The sequence below is a fragment of the Salmo trutta genome, chromosome 6 (genome assembly GCF_901001165.1).
Source record: "Salmo trutta chromosome 6, fSalTru1.1, whole genome shotgun sequence".
Lineage (NCBI taxonomy): Eukaryota > Metazoa > Chordata > Actinopteri > Salmoniformes > Salmonidae > Salmo > Salmo trutta.
This window is the reverse complement of record NC_042962.1, coordinates 43,239,050-43,251,989: the sequence shown is the minus strand read 5'-3', so window position 1 is coordinate 43,251,989 and position 12,940 is coordinate 43,239,050. Positions and strand designations below refer to the sequence as shown.

The following is a 12,940-nucleotide window of genomic DNA, read 5'->3' as shown; positions in this document are numbered from 1 at the left end:
TGCTGGGCCTAGCACGAATTAAACTCCCCTGGAAATGTGTAATGAGTGATGTTCCCTGTACCCAGCTGAGGCCCTGCAGACACAGCCATGATCCAGCATTCTAATCACCCGTCAGCCAAAGCCGCTGTTGCTTCGCATTAGAATCTGTGTTTGTGCATATCAAAGATTCCACAAACGCGTTGGCAAAACACATAATCACTTTCCCATCAGAGAGATGGAGAGAGAGAGGGGAGGGGATTTTTATAAAGGGGTGAAAGTATGGATGGATAAACTGTGCAGACTGGTTTGCAAGAAAAGAAAAACAAAGAAAAAGAGAAAGGAAGTCTTGGTAGAGAAACTCCCTGAAAATTGTATCAATGTGTAACATTGATTCAACAACAGTGTGCCTTCTCTATGTAGGGCAATGGTTTGCTATGGTATGAGGGTGTATTGATGGACTGGTGGAGGAAGAGTCCAACTCACCATATCACAAGACTAACTCAGTCTAAATAGCTTACTTACATACAACGCATGCTTTTCCCGCCATGCCTCCTTTCCATACCACGTCAACTATGCTGCTAGGGTGTGAACAAATGCATCAAATAATCCATGCAAAATAATAAAAGTCTATGCAGGGTTCTTTGCTCCACACAATGCCCAACCCCCTCCAATTTTGGAGAGCATTGTTGTCTTTGTGCCCTTTACTGCTCGCCTGCCTCCTCTCCGCTCTGCACCTGCTGCATTCAACAGAGTAGCGAATGCAGGCAGGGCAGGCTTGGACGTCTAGTACTCCCTCAACTGAGAGTGAAGGTATTCAGTCTGCTTGTTCTGATGCGTTACCTTGGAAATCAATACATGAGATAACGTTGAAATACATCATAATTGTATTTTATTGGTAAAGAATGTATTGTGATCAACGCATACTAAACATTTACAGTTGAATATAGGTTGGTGTAGTTTTCTGTGTTACAGCCCTTTTGCTAAATCGAGTATTTTACATCATGGGGCAGAAATCCATGTGTGTTCGCATCTTTGTCACAGATGGTGTAGCCTTTCATGATATTCAACACATTTAAATAGTTGAGAACTCCTTGGTTTGCCACCATTCTCAACAGTGCAATGGAGTACAAACTTCACAAGACTCTGCCCTTCAATAAGGATATAGTTCTGGTTGGGTGATTTTCTTTTACTATTATTATCATCATTTTTTTTGTCTGTTTTTGTCCCACCACTGGCACACTGGTGCACCACCTGCTCTGGGTCTCTTTCTGCTTGGGCCAGACTGAACAGCTAACAGCTGGCTGCTCTTCTGACACTCTGATTGGCTAATCCCTACTGGTCACTTGTGCTTCTCCTGCCTGCCTGTCATTGAACTTTCTCTCTCCCAGTGCCAGGTCTGGGCCTTCTTCACAGGGGCCGTCCTTCATACGCCCTGAGAATGATATGGGCAGCATATGGGGATACGTAAATAATTTAATGAGGTCAAAAGTCTGAGCTCTCCTCTCTACCTCTCTCACCCTGGATATATCCTGGATCTTATATGAACCTCTTATTATTATTTTTGCTAAATGTTTACTAAATGTTTTGGAAATCAACTAAACATTTTGGAACGCTGCGTATCCTTTATTCAGAGTTAATTCTACTGAATGTACCTTTTATTCAGTTCAGTGGTACACACTTCTATTTTAATGTCCTTTTCATCTGAGAACTTGTGCATGCCAAGGGCCATAAAGTTTCCCTATATAATATGTCAGCGAGGTATACTGTGTTGAGCCAATGACAATATGAAGTAATGTCACTATAGTAAGACTTGGCGATATTAATGGAAGCAATTGTGTACCCTGAAGGCAAAATCTCCACTTGAAGTCTGAGTCTATACATAAAACCAGTGATGAATCATCAGAGTTCATATGTTCCAAACACACCACCAATCCGGCCAAAACATATGGCAATATGACATTATTAAGAGTTACTGTAACAGCATGTTGTCATTGGGTGTGTTTTCCTCCCAAACATTTGACTAGCTCGGTTAAGTATTTTCAAATAAAGTTTTAAAAGGAAATTGTTATTTACTTCAAAATGATTGACTGGGGTAACAAATAACAGTACAAGTACAACTCCCTTCTAACGTCATGTTCTTCCTTATTGTGGTGCAGAAGGGTACTAGAATGTGTCAAATACATTTCACCTGGAGTGTTCTATACTCCTTGAAGGTATCTTCTCCTTACCGCTGATCTCTGTGGAAGCGTTGCATTCTTAATCATCCCAAAAGTTAACAGTACATGGTTAAATTCAATGCCTAATCATTTAAGACCTCCCCTTTTATCTGTGAGATAGCACCGAATGATCAGATGGCATCAGGATCAATATGAAAATTGGAATATGCAAAGCATGTTCTGTGTTTGGCATTGCTCAACCTTTTCCCTTTCATCTTAGCCTTTTGATGTTGCTTTGAATCTGCATATGCAGTGTGAGCGGTTAATAGCTGTAAGTATCTTCACACGAAAGTACTTTTAGCTGACGTCCACCTTTCATTTGAATGACTTAATTTGTTTCTTAGCTTTTTTCGGTCATGGTAATATGACTGCCAATAATCATTAAGTCTATTGAATGTTATAAAACTTTTGAAAATAATTATAAAAATAATTAATTATTGTGTGATTCAGTGTGTGAAAAGTTAAAATCGTGCTAGGAAAACTCCCAATTTTTGGGGAATGTGGGTCTTTTACTTTCAGACAACTCCTTTTCTGAGTGACAGGTGTAGTTATGTGGTTCTCTAGCACTGCTACAAAAGCATGACAAAAATGTAAACATAAGGCATTTGTGTTCTGTAATTTGGCTACTTTTATTCGAGCATGGTCATTTCCAAGAGAAATTACAAATTAAAAATTCAATAATACTTTTACAAAGACATTTCAGGAAAGATTTTCTTCAGTCATGGTATCATACATTGTATCTTAACAGTCCCTCTTCATTTTTTTAGCAAAAAAAAAAAAAGATGAAGAAAGTGGAATTTTTTTAGTTAAAAATACAGTGTTTTCACGATATTGTATAAAAGTTCCCAAATTTGGAATTTCCAGTAATTGGAAAATAAAGGAAATAAAACAAAATAATATAGTTGAAAATTCGCATTTCACAATTAATGTTTCAAAACACAATAAATGCTCTCTTTACGTAAAATTTGCCCCAATGATCAACGCCAAGTTCATTTTTACTAAAATATATCTATATATTGAAGAACTATAATACTGTACACTACAGTATGAAATAAATAAAATGAAGAAATATAAAATGGGCCACATAAATAAAATGTTATTCAACCTACAAACAAAATGAATGCAATTTTGTTGTTTCAAAAAATTGTTTGGTGTAATACTGACAAAAGTTAATGAAATAAACCTGAAAATTGCACAGACATATGTAAACTAAGGAACTGCTGCCTAGTGTACTAATACTGACATGGGTGCTTCAAAGATCAAGGTGAGCTCTCTCTTAATACCGAAGCTGGTGAAGAGGTAACATGTGTCACCCTCCTTTCACACAATACAAGGATGGCACTTGCAGAAACACACAGATTAAAAGGTTTGCATATAAGGCTTTTTCTTATCAAAAACACCTTACAAAGGCTTTCTCCTTAATTGTTCACACGATCCTTTCATCTACTGTACTGTACTGTCAGACCGTTTTCCCTTCATTTCAAGGTCTCTTTAAGACTTCATTATCTTAAAATCAAACAGGTAATATCTGTTAAGTTCCTTCACAGAAAAATTCTGAGGCCTAAAACTGTGTGGCTAGCTGGCCTGACGACAGGGCAAAACTATAGACAACACATTAAGTGAAAGATAGGTAATAAAACTGATGGACTGTAGTGTGGAGACTACTGCTTTTTTCAACACTGTATAAATATATACATAGGCAATACTTTTTTATTATTTTTGTAGTGATTATAGAAGCGAAGTGCAATTTGTACAAGTCACTAGTTTGTGCTATAAAGACTATGGAACACAGAGTTTTTAGGATGTTAGCACCACACATATTTTTAGGCCTTAATACTGTACAATTTTTTAAATGTATTAATTTATTAATTTTTCATTTTTGCATAATGCAGCCTCTTCTTACACAATTCTCCCCCCCCCCACCCCACCCCATTCACCCCAAAATCAAACTTCAAATCAATGTCTCCTTGGGCAGACATATACAACCACCACCCCTTGAGTACTTCAATACAAAGCTTCCTAGAAGCTTCAGGCACGTGCATGTACAGCTTCAACACAGCAGCGTTAAAAACCAAGCAGGTAACAATAACGAACAGAAAAGTAAGATGGGAAGCTTTTTAAATGCAGTAGTTTTATTACATGCCATCCTCCATATTGTCCTCGTGATCCGATTTGGTTTCTGTTTTCCCGTCCAACGAACTATCGTCCATCGAGTGCTCTCCGTTCTCCTCCTCATCCCTCAACGTGTCTGGATCTGTGTCCATGCTCTTGTTCTCGCTCTCCTCTTCCTCCTCCTCAAAATCCTCTTCCCTACGTCCTATTTTCGCGTACGTTCCTTCAACTTCCTTCTGACGATCTCTCATTCCTCCGTTCATCACTCCTTCCCTCAGAATGCCCTCGCGGTCCTCCAGGTCGGGGTAGCCCTGAGGAGTCATGCCCTGTAAGTAGGCCCGGCTCAATAGTAGCTCTGTGGGCTCTAGGTGGCCCTTCTCCCGGGCCTCTCTCTCGGCCGCCTCCCTCTCCTCGGCCTCCCTCTTGCAGTAAGAGTAACGGTGGTTCATGTGCTGGGAGTAGGAGCCCGAGTGAGAGAAGCGCTTCCCGCACTTGTCACACTGGTACGGTTTCTCGCCGGAGTGCAGTCGTGAGTGTTCTATAAGGTGGTGCTTGTGTTTGAATGCCTTCTTGCAGATTTGACACTGGTGTGGCCGTTTACCTGAGGAGACACAAAAGGAGAGGAAAGCAGACATGAGTTTCCCAGCTCACTACTTTTTTACTACATTTGTCACAACTAAAAACATCAGGAGGAGAACAAACACAAACTAAAAGTACATTCAGATGATTCGAATGGTATGAAGCAACTTGAACTATCATTACAATATCAATGCTAACTTTGTCATAACTTATTTGTTTATTCCAAATGAGAAGATAAACAGCTTAAATAAACCACAGGGTCTGTCATGTGTTTACATTATGAAATTCCCTCCTATTGCTAAAGCATGGAGGAACAGAATCACAAACACTTAACAAACAGAAAGCTGTGACAAATAAATAAACAAATAGGAGATGAAAATTGAACAAGAGACTCCTATGGCTACCCTGATAATCTCAGTAGAATAATTCTAGTTTCCAGACGCCTCTGTCCCTCAATTATTTTGGGACTCTACTCTACTCTGCTCACCATGTAAGATGGGATACCCTGAATGCAAAAGTGTGAGACGAGAAACTCGAGCTGCCCTACATTGATGGAGTGAAATTTCATTACATCATGCTACCAAATGATCTGTCTAAATAAAAACTCCCCCAGCAGCCAGCAATGGTGGCTGGTCATGGGGTGGGGAGTCTGGGACAGTTGCACCCCTTTTTGAATTTACTACACCTCAGCACATCCGGAAATATAACGGTCTATCTGACACAAATCACAAGATAGAGTTTCTCCTTTGGCATTTCAATCTTCTCGTGACGCCACTTGTGCCACCAAGCACAGACACCAACACATCTGGCCAATTCCTAGCCACAAATAGCCCTGGAACGCCTTCGAACACCTTCCATAACTGCTATACTTTCAACACACACTTCCTAATACCACAACTAGATAAACCTGAGAGCTACATAAAAGCACGCAGTATTCTGCTGTGTGCTGCATATAGTCATGTGTGTCTTGAATGATGCAACTTAGTGGAAGTGTTTCATTGTGAAGTGTTAAAAAAAAAAAATGTCATCAACACACAAATGTCCAATGGGTTAAACCGATCTATCACTGATTAGAGTGATAAGTCAGCAGTCTGTCTCTGTCTCTTTATTAGTTATATATGTGGGTACGCTTAGTGTGTTTTGTAAATAATAATAGGGTTAATAAAGTAGCATGTGATGGATATAATTAGAAATGACCACGGATGACATTTGCCTCAGACAGTGCCCTCATGCATTATGCAAAGCAATGACACAACATTTAGTTAGGCTCTTTCTACCCCATTTTGGTTTTAAGTATGGAGCTTATATATTCAGAGAAAGGTATTTCTGGCATAACCCTAAAAATGTAATGTTTTGCTCTACGTATTTTAGTAAGTATATCTCCTCACCCCTGTCAATGAAGAAACAAGTTAGGTCTCGATTTACATACAACTGAAAAGAACAAAGCAAGAAAAAAGTGGGGAATGAACAAAATAAAACAATTGAAAGGGTTTAGTAACACAAAACATTAGAAATAAAAGCAATGGGGTAAAATAAGTGTTCTGGAACAGTATATACCTGTGTGTTCATATTTGTGTCTTAGGAGGGAACTGCTCTTCTGGAATGTTTTGTCGCACAAGTCACACGCGTACATACCACTTTCTGTCTTCTTAATCTTCTTCCGGGACAGACAGGAGTCTGAATCGGTCATGTCATCCAGTCCTGACATATAATCTGCTGTTCCGTCTAGCAGCTCCCCCTAGAAAATGACACATTTATCAATCCACACGTCAACTAAATATAGGTACAGTATCTCCTGATGTTTGCCTGAATGAAAGACTGAATGGAACTTAGTTTTGGACCTAATTACTAACACTCCAATACAGAGCGCAGGTGTAAATATAAATGGTAGACTACACTGTAATGGTTGAGAATCTACCCTGAATGTTAGTTTGAAAAAAAATCTGTCCTCCATACATTTGAATCAGTCTAATTTTATACATGAAAGAGTTGTCATTCCATATGTATCTGTTCTTTATAAGGGAAGATTAACCCGATAGGCTTAAACTTAAATTAATGGGGGAAAATATTATTACATTAGAAGGTCATAATAATAAGAGAAAGCCCTTTGCAGGGCATATTGTCATATTCTTCTAATTTCCAACTCATAATGATTAAATCAAGAGGTGTTCTAAATGACCAATATTGAGAAGCACCATTGCTCTCATTAAGAAGCGCTCGCTCTGGTCTGACAATGACTCCTTTGGCGGGGACGCTTTCTTTCTTGCACTGTTTTTAAAGAACAGAGCTACTATCATTCCGCAATCAATTTGAGCTAAATGCCCGTAGCTGTATTTTTTAAATCTAATTTAATAACTTAGAATAGGAAACATTATTAATACTTTTTTATCAAAATGGTTCCCTCTATGTTAAACAGCCTTCAGCATTCAGTGGGAATGAACATGGAGCCCGTGCATTATTAATCTGCATGTAGAAACTCATTTTGGCTTTAGAGTGCAACTTCCTTTAAAATAAAATACAAGAAAGTGGCAGAGAATTAGAGTTGGAGTCAGATCCTATGTGCTGTGTGCAGCTCCAAGGCTTACCCTTTGCCTATTGCACAGATCACATACACTATGTCCCTCACACAATTCACCCCAAAAATACCTAAGGAAAAAATATTGATTTTAAAGGGTACGTAGTCTATGTTTTACTCTGGAATAGACTACACTGAACAGCTGGAGACGTGATGCTGCCTGCACTCTGTGGTAAGGACAATTCACGGTGGAGTCTGGCAACAACTGAATCCCCCACATCATAACCTCCTCTGAAACAGCAATTATATGCTGATATCGCTAATGACGTCTGCTTGGAGAACTGAACAACTCCAGGCGCGTTTGACAGCTGGTTATCTACCTGACTGTGTTTTCTCCCTGGTTCAATGTGCTGCAGGTGAGCATTTGAGCTCATTAGAGTACCTTTTAATTAGTGGCACAATGAGCAGATCATTTTAGAGAATTTGAGAGAGAGAGAGAGAGAGAGAGAGAGAGAGAGAGAGAGAGAGAGAGAGAGAGAGAGAGAGAGAGAGAGAGAGAGAGAGAGAGAGAGAGAGAGAGAGAGAGAGAGAGAGAGAGAGAGAGAGAGAGAGAGAGAGAGAGAGAGAGAGAATAAACCTGAGGCTTAAAAACTAAACCACAAGTGGCTTATCTATTTACCTGGAAACCTGGCTTTCGCTGGTATTTTCTCCTCTGCTGCTGCTGCATCTCAGCAAAGGTAGCTGCTCCTGTTGCATAAGTGTAGGCCATGTGTGGTAGGAAGCCCATCTGATCCAGCCCTGGGTATGGCCTCAGCCCAGGCATGCTGGCCTGCATCGGAGACATGAAGGTGGCAGGTGGGAACGCACTCTGTTGCGGAAGCGACGTGTACATCGGTTTGGCACCGAAGGGGTTCATCCCGAACAAGGGGCTGGTGCTTTTGTTGAGGTCTCCATTGTGGTGGTTCTGGCCTCTGGCTTCAAACTCCTTCTTGAGATAGGCCAGGTTAAGTGGCTCTTCGAAGTGTTCTCGTGGGGAGGGAACACTGGAGTGGTCATGGTGGTTAATACTGTTTAGTTTAGGTCTGCTCTTCACGGTCATGGCATGTTTGGGCTCCTTCATGAGCTTTGGCAGTGACAGGTCCAGTGGTTGTTCAGACAGGTTCATGTTGAGGTTCAGGTCCTCAGACATCAGGCTGTTTGGAGTATATGAGCTACTCTGGGAGTTTTTGGAAGATGTGGAGGAAAGGTTCAAAGGAGAAGGTGTGCTGCTCCTTGACTGGTGGTCCAATTTGGAGTGGTCACCCATGTGTTTGGTGTGTCCACTGAACGTGTTAGCTTTCATGAGTCTGAGCTGGTTCTCACAGTTGTTGACGTTGTTATGGAGCTCTGCAATGGAGGGGGACGTGATATGGTGGTCACGGTTGCGGTCACGGTCATTAGACTTGATCAGGGACACTGGGGATCTAGCTGCCATTGAGTCTTTAGAGGGAGTGTGGTTGTGGTTGTTTGCGGCTAGAACCATATCTGCATGGTTGTTCCGTTGTTGTTCTAATGGTGGAGTTCTTGGGGTGCCGTACTGGTAAACTTTCCTCTGCTCGAACCACTCTTTGACGAATTCCTGAGGAAGGCCGACTGCTATGGAGATCTTCAATAGTTCCTCTGAATTGGGCTCCATGTTCATAGCGAAGTAGGCCTTGAGCACTGACATATGGTCCTTGTACGGGTTGATGGGGCTTTTCTCAGACAGCATAGACGAGAGCAGGAGGGCATGCTTCTCTGTAAACATCCCCTGTTTTGTGGGCATAAGGTTCTCGCTAGTCTGGAGAACTGTCTTGATCTCCTCATTCATTTTACACAGGTAACGTTCATGCTGATGCAAGGGAATTGGACCTGGGAAGGCTTCTTTGCAGTATTGGCAAGCAAAGGGTGTAAACATAATGTTGCTCTCATGCATCTTATCCTCTGTACCTAAATCTAGCATGTGGTTGGATTTCTCGCGTTTGATAGTGCTAATTTGTCTCTTTGAGTCTGTGGTCAAGCTCTGGAGACAAGCTTTGGCTTCGTTCACTTTTTCTAATGTGTAGTCGATGATGCTCTTAGTGGCACCGTTATGGCTGACGACTGGAAGACCAACCTGGTGACCCCCCTGTGACGTCAGTCCCTGTTTCTGCTCCTCGATCTGGTTCCCGAGCTCCTTCATGTAAGCCTTGAGCCTGGAGATCTCCTCCGGTTTGCAGTCCATCTTCTGCCTGCACACAGTGTTGTCCACGATCTGGAGCACCTTCTGGACCTCGCTCAGGTTGTTGCTCAAGGACGGGTAGCCCAGGAGTTGTTGTTCGATCCCCATTCCCAGGTGATGCATGGGACTCTGGGCTGAGCAGTGGATCCCTAGCGAGCTGCTATTTCCCCCCATCCCTCCGTTCATGAAGGGCCCAGGTGCGCCGAAGCCATGGGAGGCCATCATTAGTTTGTAGTCGTTGAAGTCTAGTGGTTCTGTTTTGATGTTCAGGTGGTGGTTGTTCTGGTCCTGGTGGTGGCCCAGGAGCTTGCCGTTTCCGTTTCCGTTCTCTAGCTTGTGTCTCAGCTGGGTGATGGCGGTGTTAGTGGGGGAGGACGAGGCTGATGTAGGGGAAGAGCCTGTCTTCATGTTGTTGCGTATCCTCCCGTTGACTGCTATAAGGCCGATGCACTTCTTGCTGCTGATGTGAGAGCTGTAGGAGCCTGAGTGGGAGAAGCGCTTCTTGCAGTTTGGGCATTCGTATGGCTTCTCACCTGAAAAGAGACAACAATGTATACTTTAAAAAAAATATCTGCCATGAGCGCATTTAGAATGGCATAAGGAACACACATATTCTCAATGATTAAATATAAGGGGCTAAGGGAAAATGTATCAACAATGAACACCTTTAATTAATGCCAAACTAAAGTGTAAACACTGAACTGCTCAATTGTAAGATTGGCAGATAGAAGGAAACAAAGTAGCTCAAGTCATCCATTGGAACAGTGGGAGAGAGAAAAGAAAAACACAATCGATTTTTGTACACCCTATGAAGTTCACCACAGTCTTAAATCAAGGTTATGCATATTCAAAGATGAGTGCACAGGCCCCCTTGCAACCCACCACTGTGAATCCGCAGGTGTTCCTTCAGATGGTGCTTGTATTTGAAGGCCTTGCCACATTCTGTGCATTTGAACTTGCGGTTGCCAGCCCCTTGGTTCAGCAGTTGGTGCTATAGAGAAAGAAGCAGGTATTTACATAAGTTCCACTAACAACATTACAGGGGGGAAAAGAGTTCACTAAACAATCACAATGAGCACTTGGTGCAATCGACCGACAAGCCAAATGTCTCACATTGCTACACAGCCCATCTTGCCTCTTTCTACTTCCAACTCCAATGAGAGAGTACAAGAGTGGTGCTGATAACAGAGGGAATCACATACCTTTTAATTTCCTGGCTCTCGAGCCAAGGAAGCATGCCTTTAGAATTTGGCAGCCAATAAAATAAAATAAATGAAAGGGGCTCTTTTTTTATACAGTTTCCCCCTCATTAGAAACAAGCAATCTGATCTACTTTTATTAATTTGGGGTAATCACTCGAAAGATATTATGACTATTTCACAAGAAGTCCTTCCCTGTATTTCACATACCTGCAAACAACAGTAACGTTACATGAAGAAACAACACACTTCCATAAATGTTGAAATGTCTTAATTGGAACAGATTTCCCCTAATCATTTGAATCCTCAAACGTCTCTTTAATAATCTTAGACTATAGGATGGGCCTAGGCCTTTTTCTCTGTTCAAAGGTAAACATCAGTTGTGGCCCCTCAAATTTGCAATTCAAACAGGGGGAGGCCTCTCCCTGTTTCAAAATCCAAATATAATGGTAATAACAACAACAATAACAGCGTACGTGTAAATGGGAGGCACACCAGACGTGCACAATTAATTCTGAGTAGGAGGTGAACATGTTAAATGCTTAGGCAATACAAAAGATCTCTCAGCAGCACTTGCTACCAAGGCAGGCATAGCAGGAAGAAGCAGCCTGCGTCCTGATCCAGCCTGACAACTGCTGGGGTGTGCTGACTCTACCCACATTCCTGGGGAGACAGATGGCGTAAGGGAGGACACAGGGAGGATTGTTCAAACGGCAGCAACCTTCAAAGATCGAGCAGGAGTGGGTCTGTCTGTCGGTGGGGCTGCCAAGCGCCAGTCAGGGACCCCACCGCTCGTATGTTGCTGAGTTGCATAAACAAACAGCAACAGCTGCTTTGGCTCCCCCTGCTTCCCTCTGAGGACCGCAGTAAACTTTAGTTGTGCCAATAAGATACAATCATTCTCTAATCCAAATTGTCAATGGCACCAACACCAGCAAATGTGTTTTTGGCGGAGGGGAACATGCTATCCTACATGACTCAGGGAAGGTTAGGGATGGGATGTTGGATGTTGTGGGCGGGGCGCATGGGCTGGGTATTCAAATATTATTTTCTCGTGATTGGTTAATTGGATAAGGAGTGTTACAGGTTATTTTTTATTTTTTTTGTGGTGTTTATGGCGAGGGCATCTTTTCCTAGGTAGAGACAATTATCATGGGACATGGGATTGGGGCTTGCCTGTCAGTGATGACACAACGATTCACTAACTTTCACAACACATTTTATCTTTCTTTTTTCTTTCTTTTTCACCCCAAGAGGACTTCAATTGTCACTACTGGTTTTGTTCAGATGCACTTCTTTTTTAAAACACGGTTGGCAAGCAAATGTAACATCTATGCATAGAAGGTGGATTTCTTCCACACAGGGAGTTGGATGTGATGCATGCAAATTGCCAACAAATTCCCAGGTTAGTTTATCTAAAAGAAAATACATTGAGAGTGAGTGAGACTCAATAATAAGTGTACATGTTGATTCTGTTTCAGCAAACTTAACGTGTAAATATTTGTATGAACATAACAAGATTCAACAACAGAGACATAAAGTAAACAAGTTCCACAGACATGTGACGAACAGAAATGGAATAATGTGTCCCTGAACAAAGGGGGGTTTAAAATCAATAGTAACGTCAGTATCTGGTGTGGCCACCAGCTGCATTAAGTACTGCAGTGCATCTCCTCCTCACAGACTGCACCAGATTTGCCAGTTCTTGCTGTGAGATGTTACCCCACTCTTTCACCAATGCACCTGCAAGTTCCCAGACATTTCTGGGGGGAATGGCCCTAACCCTCACCCTCCGATCCAACAGGTCTCAGATGTGCTCAATGGGATTGAGATCCGGGCTCTTCGCGGGCCATGGCAGAACACTGACATTCCTGTCTTGCAGGAAATCAAGCACAGAACGAGCAGTATGGATGGTGGCATTGTCATGCTGGATGGTCATGTCTGGATGAGCCTGCAGGAAGGATACCATATGAGGGAGGAGGATGTCTTCCCTGTAACGCACAGCGTTGAGATTGCCTGCAATGACAACAAACTCGGTCCGATGATGCTGTGACACACCGCCCCAGACCATGACGTACTCTCCACCTCCAAATCGATCCCG

General features: G+C 42.2%; 1 protein-coding gene across 9 annotated transcripts in view; it reads right to left on the bottom strand.

Annotated features, from left to right (window-relative positions):
• Positions 1 to 2,803: 2,803 nt before the first annotated feature.
• Positions 2,804 to 12,940, bottom strand: part of LOC115195964 (zinc finger E-box-binding homeobox 2) — a 77,161-nt gene continuing 67,024 nt past the window's right edge. For 7 of the 9 annotated variants that reach the window (XM_029756347.1, XM_029756352.1, XM_029756350.1 and 4 more), the window contains 4 exons: positions 10,523 to 10,631; positions 8,081 to 10,173; positions 6,444 to 6,624; positions 2,804 to 4,908 (listed from right to left, as the gene is read on the bottom strand). In XM_029756347.1, coding sequence (XP_029612207.1) covers positions 4,331 to 4,908; positions 6,444 to 6,624; positions 8,081 to 10,173; positions 10,523 to 10,631 — 2,961 coding nt within the window. In that variant the 3' untranslated portion in view covers positions 2,804 to 4,330. The remainder of the gene's footprint in view (positions 4,909 to 6,443; positions 6,625 to 8,080; positions 10,174 to 10,522; positions 10,632 to 12,940) is intronic. The other 2 variants (XM_029756353.1, XM_029756354.1) reach the window with 1 other exon arrangement.